We start from the raw sequence: 13,598 nt of genomic DNA on the forward strand, positions 1-13,598 counted from the left end.
AGCAAATAAAAAGAGACCATTTGTTACTAAGAAACTTACTAAGAAACTAAGCACAAATACTTATAATTATGTGGGACATTTTTCTGGACACTCAAAAACAAATAGGACTAAAAAAATCCCAGTAAACTGTGGGTAAATAACCAAGTTTTGTCTTCTAGAGAGTTTAGATTAAAAATACCATCTTCTCTTCTGTCTTATAATTACTATCAATATGAAGTTTATTACTTATTTTGGAACTCAGCTTTGATATCAAATATCTCCCACTGATTAAGCTATTAAAACTGACTTTTAGAATGCTATTCTTTCAAAAAGAATGAATAGTAAAGAATAAAGAAAAATAAAATAAATTAGAAATCAGAGTGAAAAATAAAATGAGATTTTTCTCACTAGAGAAAATAAAACCTTACCATCCATGGGTGGTTTAGATGATTCAGGCGCAGCTCATGGGCCAAATAAAAACAGGGCATTCTTTTTACGTTAGCTTGAGAAATACAAGATAAAACCAGCATTGGTCTCCCGGAAGATCCAAAAGCTGGATCAGTCATTGCCATAATACGAGAAAATTCATCTTGCCATTCATGTCCTAAGGAATGTAGTTAAAGTTCTTAATTTTCATTATTTAAAAAATAATAATACAAAATTGAAAACTATAAAAATTACCAGGATCCAAACATAACAAACTGCATCTATCCCTCTATTGCTGTGTTCATTTACTGATCTTTCATAAAACTACATTAATCAGCCTTGCAAGGATCAGGATTTAGATGAAATCAGAGAGAACAAAACAGTACCACTTACATGTTTCTATGGTTTAAAAGCAAAACTACTCTGATAAAAGTATTTTCTTCTCACAAATTCTGTAGCCGTCACTACCCTTTCTTTCAAAGGCCAGAGTTTCTAAAATTTAAACATATGATTGAGTCTAGCTTTTTTATTGAAATCGAAAATCTCTGCCTTTCAGTGGAGTGTAAGTCATTGACATTTGGTGGTGGGCAGAATTCTAAAATAACCCTAATAACTCAAATTCTTTTCTATTCCCTCCTCTGAGTGTGGGAAGAATCTGTGAACACATGGGATATCACCAACATGGTTAGGCTATATTACAAGACACAGCTGACTTCAAGAAAGGGAGACTATAATCAGTGAGCCTAGTCTAGTCAGGTAAGCCCTTAAAACAGATTCGATTCTTCCTAGTCAGAGAGATCCTCCATTGCTGGATTTGAAGACAGAGGGGTCACATGGCAAGAAATGAAGATGGCTTGTGAAGCTGAGAGCAGCCCCTAGCTGACAGCCAGATAGGAAACAGGGACCTCAGATCTACAAAAGTAAGCTGAATTCAGTCAATAATCTGAGTGAGCTAGGTAGCAGATTTTCCCCCAGAACCTCCAGAAAGGGACGTAACCCATCTCTCACCCTAATTTCAGCCTGTGAGTCACTTGGCTGACAACCCAGCCATACTGTACTCAGACTGCTGACATAAAGAACTCTGAGCTAATAAATAGATGCATTTTTAAGCCACTAGGTTGGCAGTAATTTGTTATATATTAATAGAAAACAAACATTGAATGTAATTATCAACACAGTACATTTAAGTCTATCACATATTTATTGAATTTTGACTTGTCCCATCTATTCTTTGTTCCTTTTGCTCTCTTTTCCTGTGCTCTTTTGAACTGACTTCTTTAATGATTACATTTTATCTTCACTACTGGCTTATTTAATTATATCTGTTATACTTTTTTGGTGGTTGGTTGCTCAAAGATTTACAAAGTATATTTTAAACTTACAACAGTCTACCTTTAAAAAGTATTATATAACTTCACATATAGAACCTTACAACATTTCCATTTCTGTCTTTCCATGCTGTGTAATATTGTTACAATATATTTTATTTTAAAAAATATCATGTTTTCCTTTAAATAATGATAAAGAAATTAAACTTAGAAAAAAACATTTTATGTATAGCTATACTGTTTCTATCCCAAGGCTTTTTCTTCCTTTCTGTAAATGTAGTTTTCCACCTGGTATACTATTTTCCCTAAAGTTTCCTTTAATATTTATTGTAATAAAAATTTGCTGACTGAACTTTCTCAGATTTTGTTTGTCCAAAACATGTCTTGATTTTGCCTTCATTTTGAAAGATATCTCTGCTGGATTTTATCCCCCCCACCCCACCCTTTTCAATACTATAAAGATTTCCCTTTGCTACTATCTAGCTTACAGCAAAATTCTATCAGAAAGTCTCCGTCCGTATCTTTGGTCCTCTATATGTATGTTTTGTTTTGCCCTGGCTGCCTTCAAGATATTCTCTTTATCTTTTGTTTTCACCAGTTTGGCTACAATGTATCTGTATTTTTTATTTACCACGTCTGGAGTTCTTTGAGAATCTTGGATCTGTGGTTTATTGTCTTTCAGCAATTTTGAAATAGCTTTGGTCATTATTTGTTCAGAAATTTCTTTTTCCCTGTTCTTACTCTCTTCATATTTTGGGACTCCAATCACATATAAATTGAATCAGGGGTCCACATACCACACACTATAGATATTTTTATAAGTAATTATTTTGGTAAAAACCGCCAAGCCCATTCATTCGCAAACTGTCTATGGCTACTTTTGCACTATAGTATCAGAGCTGAGTAACTGTAAGAGATTATATGGCTCACATGCCTAAAATATGTACTACCTAGACCTTTAAGAAAATGTCAACCCTGAGTTAGATCACTTCATTGGTTTTCCCCAGCTCTTGCTCTGCCCTCCACTACCAATTTTTTCCTTTTTAAAAACCTTTATTTTTTAATTAATTTCTGGCTGTGCTGGGTCTTCGTTGCTATGTGGGCTTTTCTCTAGTTGTGGCAAGTGGGGGCTACTCTCTAATTGCAGTGCACAGGCTTATCACTGCAGTGCCTTCTCTTGCTGCAGAGCACAGACTCTAGGGTGCATGGGCTTCAATAACTGCAGCACACAGGCTCAGTAGTTGTGATTCCCAGGCTCTATGACAAAGGTTCAGTTACTCTGTAGCATGTGGGATCTTCCTGGAATAGAGATCAAACCCATGTCTCCTGCATTGACAGGTGGATTCTTGACCACTGAGCCACCAGGGAAACCCATCTCTTTAATTTGAGTAATTGCAATTGATCTATCTTCACATTCACAAAAGGTTTCCTTCGTTGATATGTCCATTGAAGGAATTATTCACCTGTTGTATTTTTGGTATTTAGCACACCCATTTTACTTTTTTCATAGCTTCTTTCCCTCCGCTGAAAATCTCTATTTGTTCACATATATTGGTCACTTTTTTTTTTACTAGATTCTTCAACATATTAATCATAGTTCTTTTTATGTCCTTTTCTGAGGGTGCCAATATTGAGGCCATTTCTGGGTCTAGTTCCATTGACTGCTTTATCTCTTAAGAACGGGTCATTTCATTTTTTTTTTTTTTTTTTTTGGTATCATACTTTTTAATTTAATGCTAGGTTTTTATGTGGAAGAATAGAAGAGACTGAGGTAAAAAGGATTTACTTCTACAAATGGGTATGCTTCTTCTCCTGTTAGGCCATTTATGCAGTGAGACAAGTCCAATTAGTCAGTAGTTGAGCTGCATTTGGCTTCTGTTGTTATAATTTCAGTGCACTATAAACTGTAAATTCTTTCAGAAGTGGACTGCTTCTACCTTTTTCCAAGTGAGAATAATATAGTGCATATTTATGCCCTACCTTGTTCACAATGGATTTGGGAAAGAAATTACAATATTGGCTTATGGCCCAATAGTATTCTATTTTCATGCTCTTTATCAATGTGAATGGCAATTATTCAGAATATATGGAGAGTGTTCTTAACTAATCCACTTTACTGAACACTCCACCAACTCTACTAACTCACACTCTACTATCTGGATGATTAAAATAACCTAAAATTTTTCATTTACCTGCATAAATTATTTGAATAAGGCCAAAAGCAAACAAAATATCAATAACTAAAAGTACAGAAGCATGAAACAACAAAAAAAATACTATGTAGTTATAGTAGCAAGCTTCAGTGTGCATCAGAATTCTGTAAAGTTTGTTTAAAAAAACAGAGCCAAGACACAACCCACATCTATGAGTCATAATCCATCAGGATAGGAATCAGGCTGCCATGTTTTTAACAAGATCCACGGCGATCCTAACACACATCAAGGTTGGAGAATCCAATATTGATAGTAATATTAACAGAATCACACTGATAAAATTAGCCATGATATTCTTAACAAGCCACAATAAAGCCTATAAAAATACTTTCTTATTTGCTCTGCAAAGAAAGCGCTTTTAAAAAGAAAATAAGATAATGCTTACTTTTATGAGCTTCAGCATTTGCAACATAGATGAACCCATCAACAACTTCACACACCTTCTGAATTTGTGGAATTACACTGTACCGGCTCCCTTGTTGATCGTCCCCTTCATTTTGTACACTGAACATCTTGTTAACTGCACTTGTATGTTCTTCTCTTGCTCTATCTCTTTCCTTTCTATAAGAAAAATGTAAATATAAAACATAAACAGACACTAAACAGGCTTCACCCCCTCTAAAATATTCTATTACTGATGTCTCAGGTAGGCTGCTAAATAGGTAGCCTTACCTTGTAGTTGAATATAGTATTAGGATGTTGAATTTATGTTGATTGTTCAACTGAAAACTAACTCCTGATCCAATACCTAAAGGAGAAAATTACAGTTATCAAAACAAAAAATAAAGATAGCAAAAGATGACAGTGCAAAAATTACTTAGTATAAAAAGAACAACAAAAAACTATGACAAGTTATATATAGCTTTGGAATAAAATGTTTATGTTAAAGAAAAGATGCTATATGCAATTTTCATTCACAAAATAGTAAATCATGGATACAGAATAAAAAACTCCTAGGCTTTAACATTGCTTTTTTTTTTTTTTTACCATCATCACTATCATTATTAACTTTATTATCAACCTGTCCGTAGCAGCTGCATAATAACAACTACTTCTACTTATCCTCAAGTCTGACTTAGTTTCACTTTTTTTTTGTTTCTCATTAGTCTCACACTCCATGTATACATTCAACCAAATGGGTTTTTCCCCTGCACTCTGAAAAGGCATTTTTAAATTCATGGTGTCTTAGAAAATTGAAGAAATACGGAAAACACTGAAATTTGGAATTAGATTTGAGCTAGAATTTGTCACATATACTCATGTTTCTGTGAGCCTTGGTTTTGACACTGAAATACAGAAATAATACACATTTTTTAGGGTTATTGTAAGCATTAAATAAGATCACATACATAACTGGTAAGTAACAGGTGCTAAATATTACTTATTATATTTTATATCTAAATCATTCAACACTATTATTTGTCCAATTCTTAACTATTCTTTCTTAACTCCTTCCCTCCTTTGTGTTAACACTTAGGGGTTGATTCTCCTCTTGCCTCCTGCAAAGATCCTTCTACTCCTTTTTGGCTTTGTGTCTTTTTGCTATATATTAATAAACATCCTTTTAGATCTGTCTACTCCTCTCCATTCCCACCCCACAGCTTTAATTTAGATATCATCATCTCTCACTTGAACTTCTGTAATCATTTCTAACTATGCTCCTAATCCACTTCTGTTCCCTACTATCCAATCTTCTGACAGCAGCTGGAGAGATTGCTTTAAAATGTCTTTAATTATGTCTCTTCTCTTCAAAGCTGCTGCTCTTCAGATAAATAAAACTTTAACATAATATGGCCTCTACTTACCTCATTGTGTTGTGCTTAGTCGCTCAGTTGTGTCCAACTCTTTGCGACCCCATGGACTGTAGCCCACCAGGCTCCTCAGTCCATGGGGATTCTCCAGGCAAGAATACTTGAGTGGGTTGCCATGCCCTTCTCCAGGGGATCTTCCAGACCCAGGGATTGAACCCAGGTCTCCTGCATTGCAGGTGATTCTTTGCCATCTGAGCCACCAGGGAAGCCCAAGAACAACTCCATCTTTCATATCCTTAATCCCTGCATTATAACCAATCTAGACATTTAAAGAAGCCATGCCATACTATCTTACATCACCATTTCAGGCAACACATTATATAGAGATCCTAGCGGGGTCTGTAAGCATTTCAGGTAAAGCGGCCCTAGTCTTCCACCACCAGGGGACTTCCCAAAGATATCATAACAACATTCTACCATGTTGGGAAAGATGGAAGTCAGGAGGAGAAGGGGACAACAGAGGACGAGATGGTTGGATGGTGTCACTGACTCAATGGATATGCATTTTGAGCAAGCTCCAGCAGATGGTGAAGGAAGCCTGGCATGCTATAGTCCATGGGATCACAAAGAATTGGACACAACTGAGTAACTGAACAACAACCATGTCTCTGATCTTTGTTTTCATCAGTTTAACTTCCAGAAACTACCTTCTCAACGCATCTAACCTCAGTCCAATAAGATTTGCATGCTGTTTTGCCCCACCTTGCCAATGACTCATCCCTTTACCCTTCCCTGACCTTGCAGGATCTGAAGCAGTTAGACTGGCAATTTCAAACAATCACAATTACTCTGCAGAATGAAATGGCTATTTCATAATCAGCCAATTTCCCCATATCCCCAACCTCTAATTGAAATGGGATCCTTCCACCTCATGACCCGACCAGAAACTGGCCTGTGCCTAGGTGCTGCTTCTCTTGCAGTGGGCTTCCAGTAACTAAACTGCTTATTCTATCACATCTCAGGGTACAGAGATAAGTGTTCTCTTTACTTCTCAATGCCACGTCTTAAACCATTACTCACCAACCCTCTTGAAAAAACTCCACCTCTTTGAGACACACACCATTTAGCTCTAATACCATCTTCCCATCCTTAACCTGGTCACTTATGAATCTACTTTTGATAATCCCTTTCTCCAAACATTCACTGAAGACTATATGACCTGGCTCACAATTTTCTTTATTTTCAGAAACTTCCAAGTTCACATGGACTTCATATGATTCCCAAATCTTCACTTCTAGCCCAGGTCTTTCTTTTGACACATGAATGCATAAAGTATTCCATAAAATCATTCATTTATTCATCAAATACGTATTGAATGTCTACTATGTGCCTAGCACTACAGATACAACTAAGAATAAAGCTGACAAGAGAGACTTCCCTGGTGGTCCAGTGGTTGAGAATCCATCTGCCAATGCAAGGGATACGGTCCAGAATGATCGCACATGTCGCAGAGCAACCAAGTCTGTGCACCACAACTACTGAGCCTGCAAGCCGCAACGACTGAGCTTGAATGCTGCAACTATTGACGCCTGCATACCTAAAGCCCATGCTCTGCAACAAGAGAAGCCACCAAAATGAGAAACTGAGCACTGTAATGAAGAGTAGCCCCAGCTCGCCACAACTAGAAAAAGCCCACATGCAGCAGCAAAGACCCAGTGCAGCCAAAAACAGTTTAAAAAACAAAAACAAAAAAACCTCTTAAAAAAAAAAGGCTGAGATGTCTCGTCTAATGGGACTCACATTCAAATGGCTAGCTTATAGCAGGCATCTCTGATCTCTGCTTGTATAAAAAGTTTCTCTTCCTACTCCTGTGTTTCTTTAACCTAAAGAATGACACCATCATCCAATATGAAAATAAGACCCAGAAACTAGGAATTATTCTTATTACTGCTGATACACATTGAGTCAATTCCATATCCTTCATATTTTATCACAATATTATAGTGGTTTCTTAATGGGTATTCACGCCTTTGGAGCCCATTCTAATCAGTTCTCCACTCAGGAGCCAGAGTGATCTATCTAAAATGCCATTTTGATCATCTTACTTTTCTGCTTCAAATCCTTCAATATAATGCTTAAGTCTGACATATAAGCATCTTCTCACTTGGCCCCACTCCAGACACACAGAGCTACTTCAAGTGTGTCATGCACACCCAAAACTTTGAGAATTTAGAGATGCAGTTCTCACTGCTTAGAATATTTTACCCTTTTTTTGATGGCTTACCCCTGCTTATCAAAATGACTCATATAAGGCATCATGTTCAATGCAGAGCCTTCTATGACCCTTAACTTTCTACAAAGAAGCTCATTACACCATATTCTAATCATCTGTATACATGTCTCTGCCCTCACCTAGACTAACCACCTTTCAGGGCAAAGAGGAGATTTTTGATGTTGTCTGTTTTAAATCACTGCATCTTTAGTATCTAATAGGTACCCTCAACAAATGAAAAAGTAAAGCAGAAGCTAGACCACTATTACACATGTTTATTATAAATCCTACTTACCAAATTAACTACATGGTTGTTGTTCCTGTTGTTTTTCATAGAAATAAAGGTAAGGTGACAATTTAGCTCTTTTTGGAAATTCCAAGACATATCAAAATACTTTGAATATAGTAGATGCTGAATGGTTTTTACTGTAACATTCTTTTAAAATATGGTACAACATTTTAACAACATACAATTTGCTTTCACATAATCTCATATTTTAGACTAAGTAAGAGAAAGCTTACCTCTTATAAAAAAGTAAATTAATTCTTTCCATCCATAGAGACGTGAGGGCTCCCATCCATCAAATTAGTACATTTCATTACATCAAAGAGTTAAATAATTTAAAAAACTAATTTTTTTCTATGTAATTACTAGAGTCAAGCTCAAAGTGTTTGACTTATTATGAATTGTACATTAACATGAAAATTACCATCAATCTGCCTCTGAGGCAAACCAGCTGTTGGGCAAAGTTCCTCAGAAGACATCAAACTCAACACCAAAGATGTATTTAGTTCTTCCAAACCTGGTCCAAACATGGCAAATCGTGGTTCATTCTGAATGATCAATGAGTGTAAAAATGAGGTGACAGCTCCATACATAGGACGGCTAGATTTTGAGGATCTTCTTGTATGTGGACAGCACATTTTATAGCTGTATAAAATTGTCACAATTAGATAATTAACACAAATACTTAGCCATTTATTCACTCAACAATATATAATGCATCGAAAACTTGCTAGACAAAAGGGATACAACGGTTACCGTCCTAATCCTCATGGAGGGCAGTGGAGGACAGATACTATTATATTAATAATACATATGTCAAGTGCTATGACAGAAAAAGCACAAGGTGCTATGGTAGTAGTAGTGGTTAAGTAACTGAGGAAGTCTTCTCCAGGAAGTGGTTACTTTCTATTTTTTCATTTAGATTCTCTCATGAAACACTTGGTCTAACATGTGTTTTAATGGTTAAAATTCATTACATTGAGCAGTGATTCTCAACCTGGGGAGATTTTGCACCCCCTGGGAATATCTGCTGATGTCTGGAGACATTTTTGTTATTACAACTACAGGGGGAGTAGGGCAGTGCTACTAACATCTAGCAGATCCTGGGATGCTATTAAACATGCTACAATGCACACACAAGACAGTTCCCATAACACCCGGTGCAAAATGTCAATAGTGCCAAGACTGAGAAACCCTGCACTAAACTACATAGATAGCATAAAAATGTCCTTAGAGGTAAAAAAGAAAAAAATTACTAAAAGCTACCAATATAACTGAATTTCTTAGAGTACTTCCATTAACACTAGCAGTTCAATAAGTACTTATTACAGCTTACCCAGCAAACTAAGAATCATGTGAAAGAAACAGCTTTTTCAATAGCCATAAATTTCTAAACAAGTGATTCAACATGTCATCAAAAATTAAAACAGAGTTGCTCATATCTAAATAAAGCCCTTTAAATCAAGCTGGCTTTAAATCAAGCCCTTTAAAACAATCACTAACTTTATAAGAAAATCATCTTTACTTAGGAATCTTGTAATTTAAGAAGGAAAAAAAAAAAAAGTCAACGTTGCAGCTAGGTAGATTTGGCCAAACCTCACCACTTTAATTAGTCATATAAGCCACTTATAGTCTGAACTTCAGTTTTTTAAATTTGCATTATTTGAGCAATAACAATCAACTCTAGATAACAAGAATCAGAAATAATTTATATGCTCACAAATGGTCATGTTGTTTGCTACTAAATCGTTTCTCTCCAACCCCATGGACTGCAGCACGCCAGGCTCCCCTGTCCTTGACTATCTCCCAGAGTTTGCTCAGATTCATATCCATTGAGTCAGATCACAAATGTTCATTACTATGATTATTACTATCCCTATGAAAACATGGTTCCACAGCACCACAGATACACCTGATGTCTCGGCTGGCTGTGGGACAATGTGGAAGTAACCAGCAAGTGAGACTACAGTGCTATGCTGTTTAGTCACTAAGTCATGTCTGACTTTTGAGTACCCGTGGACTATAGCCTTCCAGGCTTCTCTGTCCATGGGATTTTCCAGGCAAGAATACTGGAGTGGGTTGCCATTTTCTCCTCCAGGGCATCTTGCTGACCCAGGAATTGAACCCACATCTCCCGCACTGCAGGATTCTTAACCACTGAGCCATCACTAGTTAAAATTATACACATGCACATTTTAGTCAACGAGTCTCACAAGACTTGATGTAATGGCATCTGTATTGGAATAAGGATTCTAAGTAACTTAAACTATGGGGGGAAAAAAAACCATATGTATTAAGTCTAGCACAGGAAAACAATCCTCACCTAAAGCACAAATATTCTTTTTTTTTAAGGTGCTATCTTCTGTCACAGACTTTTTTTTTTTTTTTGGCTTTACAGTAGGTCCTGAATGATGTTATTTAACCAAACCCCCAATTCTTACAAAAGGACCCTTAGACCTAAAATTCATGCTACAAATTTGTAGGACCAAGACTAACTTAGGCTACTGACTTGCTATAATCAAATTAATATCTTCTTTTTAGTTCATAAAACTAGATACTTACACTGCCATGTAGTCAAAAAATGCACCATTGGTGACCTCAGATATAGGCTTTTTTAAGATTTCTAGATCTGGAAGAGACTTCCAGTCAACAGAAGACCAAGAAGGAAGATCCCGCAACAGAAAATATCTCCACAGAATTGGATCTCGGACAGTTTCATTCCAATAACGACTTGTACTTCCCAACTGACATAGATCATGAGGTGAAAGAAATGACAAAATATATAGCTGTACATCAATCTGAAACAGAGGGAAGCAGCAGGTAGGTAAAGGGGATGAATAATTTACCTTGGCAGATAGGTTTTTTTGAAAAATAAATTACAAATTAATAATTATACTGGGAAAGGTCAACTGAACAATCTATCGTTTTAATAATTAAATCTATCACAATAAATTACAAAATTAACAAACAATTTTTATACTAAATAGCAAAAGATCAACTTAACAGTCATTATCTTTACTAATGAAATTTACCATGCTGAAGTTAATTTCCTGCCTCAGGGCAGAATCATAATGAACACTTCATTTTGACACACTGAAACATTCCTGAAAAACCACCCATTGTTCTGGTATTTTTCAAACAAAATAATCAGTTTATTTAATTTCTCCTAATGAATATTCTACCACATTATTTGCATTAAATTACTTAATGAAATAATTTATTCTTCAAAATAAAATCTTTTCAAGTGAACAAACTTCTGATTTTATCATTAGATCAAATCAAAGAGTATATCTGTCACCTGTGTTTTTCTGTAAAAAATCTGTTATCTCTGCAAGGAGAACCATGGATGAAATTTAAGCCTGCAGTTTTCAATTTCTGATGTACCTCAGAGGGAAGTGACAACAGTCCAGCTAAGATACAGAATTTTAATTTCTAAGATATTCTTCTCTCGCCGTGTTCCCATCTTCCTAAACAGTTTAACAAAGAATGAGATGTGTAATTCTCAAGGCCTGCTGTAACTTGAGGCCCTTGTAACTTAGTTATTTGATTTCACTTGTCGGTTTTGTTATTTGAAATACACGGTAAGAAAACAGCCGCAAAACCCTCAGAGTGTGTTTTGATACGTGAAGCCTAGGATGAAAGATGCTGAGAACACAGACGTTGAATGCTGTCCATGTTTCCAAGAATGTCTGGAATGGTCTCAGCATTTCCTCAACAGGATGTTCAGGGTGTCCCAGTCCCCAGACTCGTTTTGGGGGGAGAAAACCTGAGGATGACCTGGCAGGTTACCAGGGCGCTCCTTGCAGGTGAGTTTCGCAGCAACCTTGGGTCCGGCTGCCAGGCACCAAGCGTCAACGCTAAGGCGTCTCTTTTCAACTGCTGCCCCACAGGTGGCGACAGTGCCCGTAAAGCTGCACGGACCGGGCCAGACATAGGCTGGGCCCAGCGGGCTACCCTCTCCCCGGCCCCCCAAGAGGCCGCCCCAGCGAGCGCCCCTCCCTCGGTTCCTCGCGGGCGGCGACTGATGCTCACCGGCAGCCGCGTCAGAGAACTGGCCTCCTCGTCCACCTCCTCTGCGGAGGCCCTCGGAGCCGCCCTCTCCTTGCCAACCGACTGCCAGAAGTTCCTCCAGCCGCTGAGGAAGGCCGCCTCCAGGCGGCCCCAGTCACTGTGAGGAGGCTGAGGAGAGCTCCCTCGGCTGCCAGGGTCGCTTCCCGCCATGGCTGCCTACGCCTCTCCGGACGCGCCGCACGGTGACGCGGCACAGCCGCGCCCCGCCTCCTCCCCCTTCCCTTCCCTTCCTCCTCCCCGCCCCGCTCCCTGCGTTCCCCCCAACCCCCAGCCCTCCTACCCCGGTCCCACCGCAGACGAAGAAACCTTCAGAGCCGGGGAGAGAGATGGCCCAATTGAGCGTGGTTCGCAGCGGAGCTTGAAGCTCCCACCAGAAATCACTGCGCCCCTCACTTAAGGCCTCAACCTCAGGCGCGCTGACCTCACCCATTGATTTAAGAGCTCTCGCCCTTTGCTCCTCTGTAACTGCGTTACTTCACCCAAGGCCGTCCCTCTCTGTGTGGAACTCATTTCTTTTCCTCTTTGCCTGGGTCTGGGCGACTCTTATGCAATAGATGGCCCTCTTCCACTATTTGGTGCTTAATGCCTGATGCTGGGAAAGAGTGAAGGCAGGAGGAGAAGACAGAGGATGAAGATGGTTGGATGGCATCACCAACTGATGGACATGAGTTTGACCAAGCTCCTGGAGTTGGTGATGGACAGGGAAGCCTGGTGTACAGTAGTCCATTGGATCACAAAGAGTCGGACAGGGCTGAGCCACTGAACTGAAACAGAAACCTGGTTTAACTCACTGTCAACCTGCAGTTTCCAGGACATGCAGCTACCCATTCTCTTCGTGAAAATAATCAACTATGGAGGTTTATAAATTTCAGAATCAGCCTCTGCCCACCATTCTCTTATCTCAGTTGTTAAAACATTCTCATGTATTACCCAAATCACCCATATAAAAAATCCTTTTTTGTTGCAAACTTTTTAAAGTATTGATTTATAATGTGTTAATTTCTGGTGTGCAGCAAAGTGATTCAGTTATATGTATATACAATAAACTGTGGGAAATTCTGAAAGAGATGGGAATACCAGACCACCTGACCTGCCTCTTGAGAAATCTGTATGCAGGTCAGGAAGCAACAGTTAGAACTGGACATGGAACAACAGACTGGTTCCAAACAGGGAAAGGAGTACATCAAGGCTGTATATTGTCACCCTGCTTATTTAACTTCTATGCAGGGTACATCATGAGAAACGCTGGACTGGAAGAAACAAGCTGGAATC

The 13,598-nt window shown here is 38.3% G+C and overlaps 1 protein-coding gene across 2 annotated transcripts in view; it reads right to left on the reverse strand.

Annotated features, from left to right (window-relative positions):
- Positions 1-13,284, reverse strand: part of FBXO4 (F-box protein 4) — a 37,381-nt gene extending 24,097 nt beyond the window's left edge. The window contains exons 1-6 of one of the 2 annotated variants that reach the window (XM_019982901.2): positions 12,607-13,284; positions 10,818-11,053; positions 8,680-8,900; positions 4,619-4,694; positions 4,332-4,507; positions 408-583 (exon numbers count right to left, since the gene is read on the reverse strand). In XM_019982901.2, coding sequence (XP_019838460.2) covers positions 408-583; positions 4,332-4,507; positions 4,619-4,694; positions 8,680-8,900; positions 10,818-11,053; positions 12,607-12,756 — 1,035 coding nt within the window. In that variant the 5' untranslated portion in view covers positions 12,757-13,284. Of the gene's footprint in view, positions 1-407; positions 584-4,331; positions 4,508-4,618; positions 4,695-8,679; positions 8,901-10,817; positions 11,054-12,287; positions 12,516-12,606 lie in introns of those variants that run through there. The other variant, XM_019982903.2, reaches the window with a different exon arrangement.
- Between the last annotated feature and the right edge of the window lie 314 nt (positions 13,285-13,598).

This window comes from Bos indicus, chromosome 20 (assembly GCF_029378745.1).
Source record: "Bos indicus isolate NIAB-ARS_2022 breed Sahiwal x Tharparkar chromosome 20, NIAB-ARS_B.indTharparkar_mat_pri_1.0, whole genome shotgun sequence".
In the NCBI taxonomy this organism is placed as follows: Eukaryota; Metazoa; Chordata; class Mammalia; order Artiodactyla; family Bovidae; genus Bos; species Bos indicus.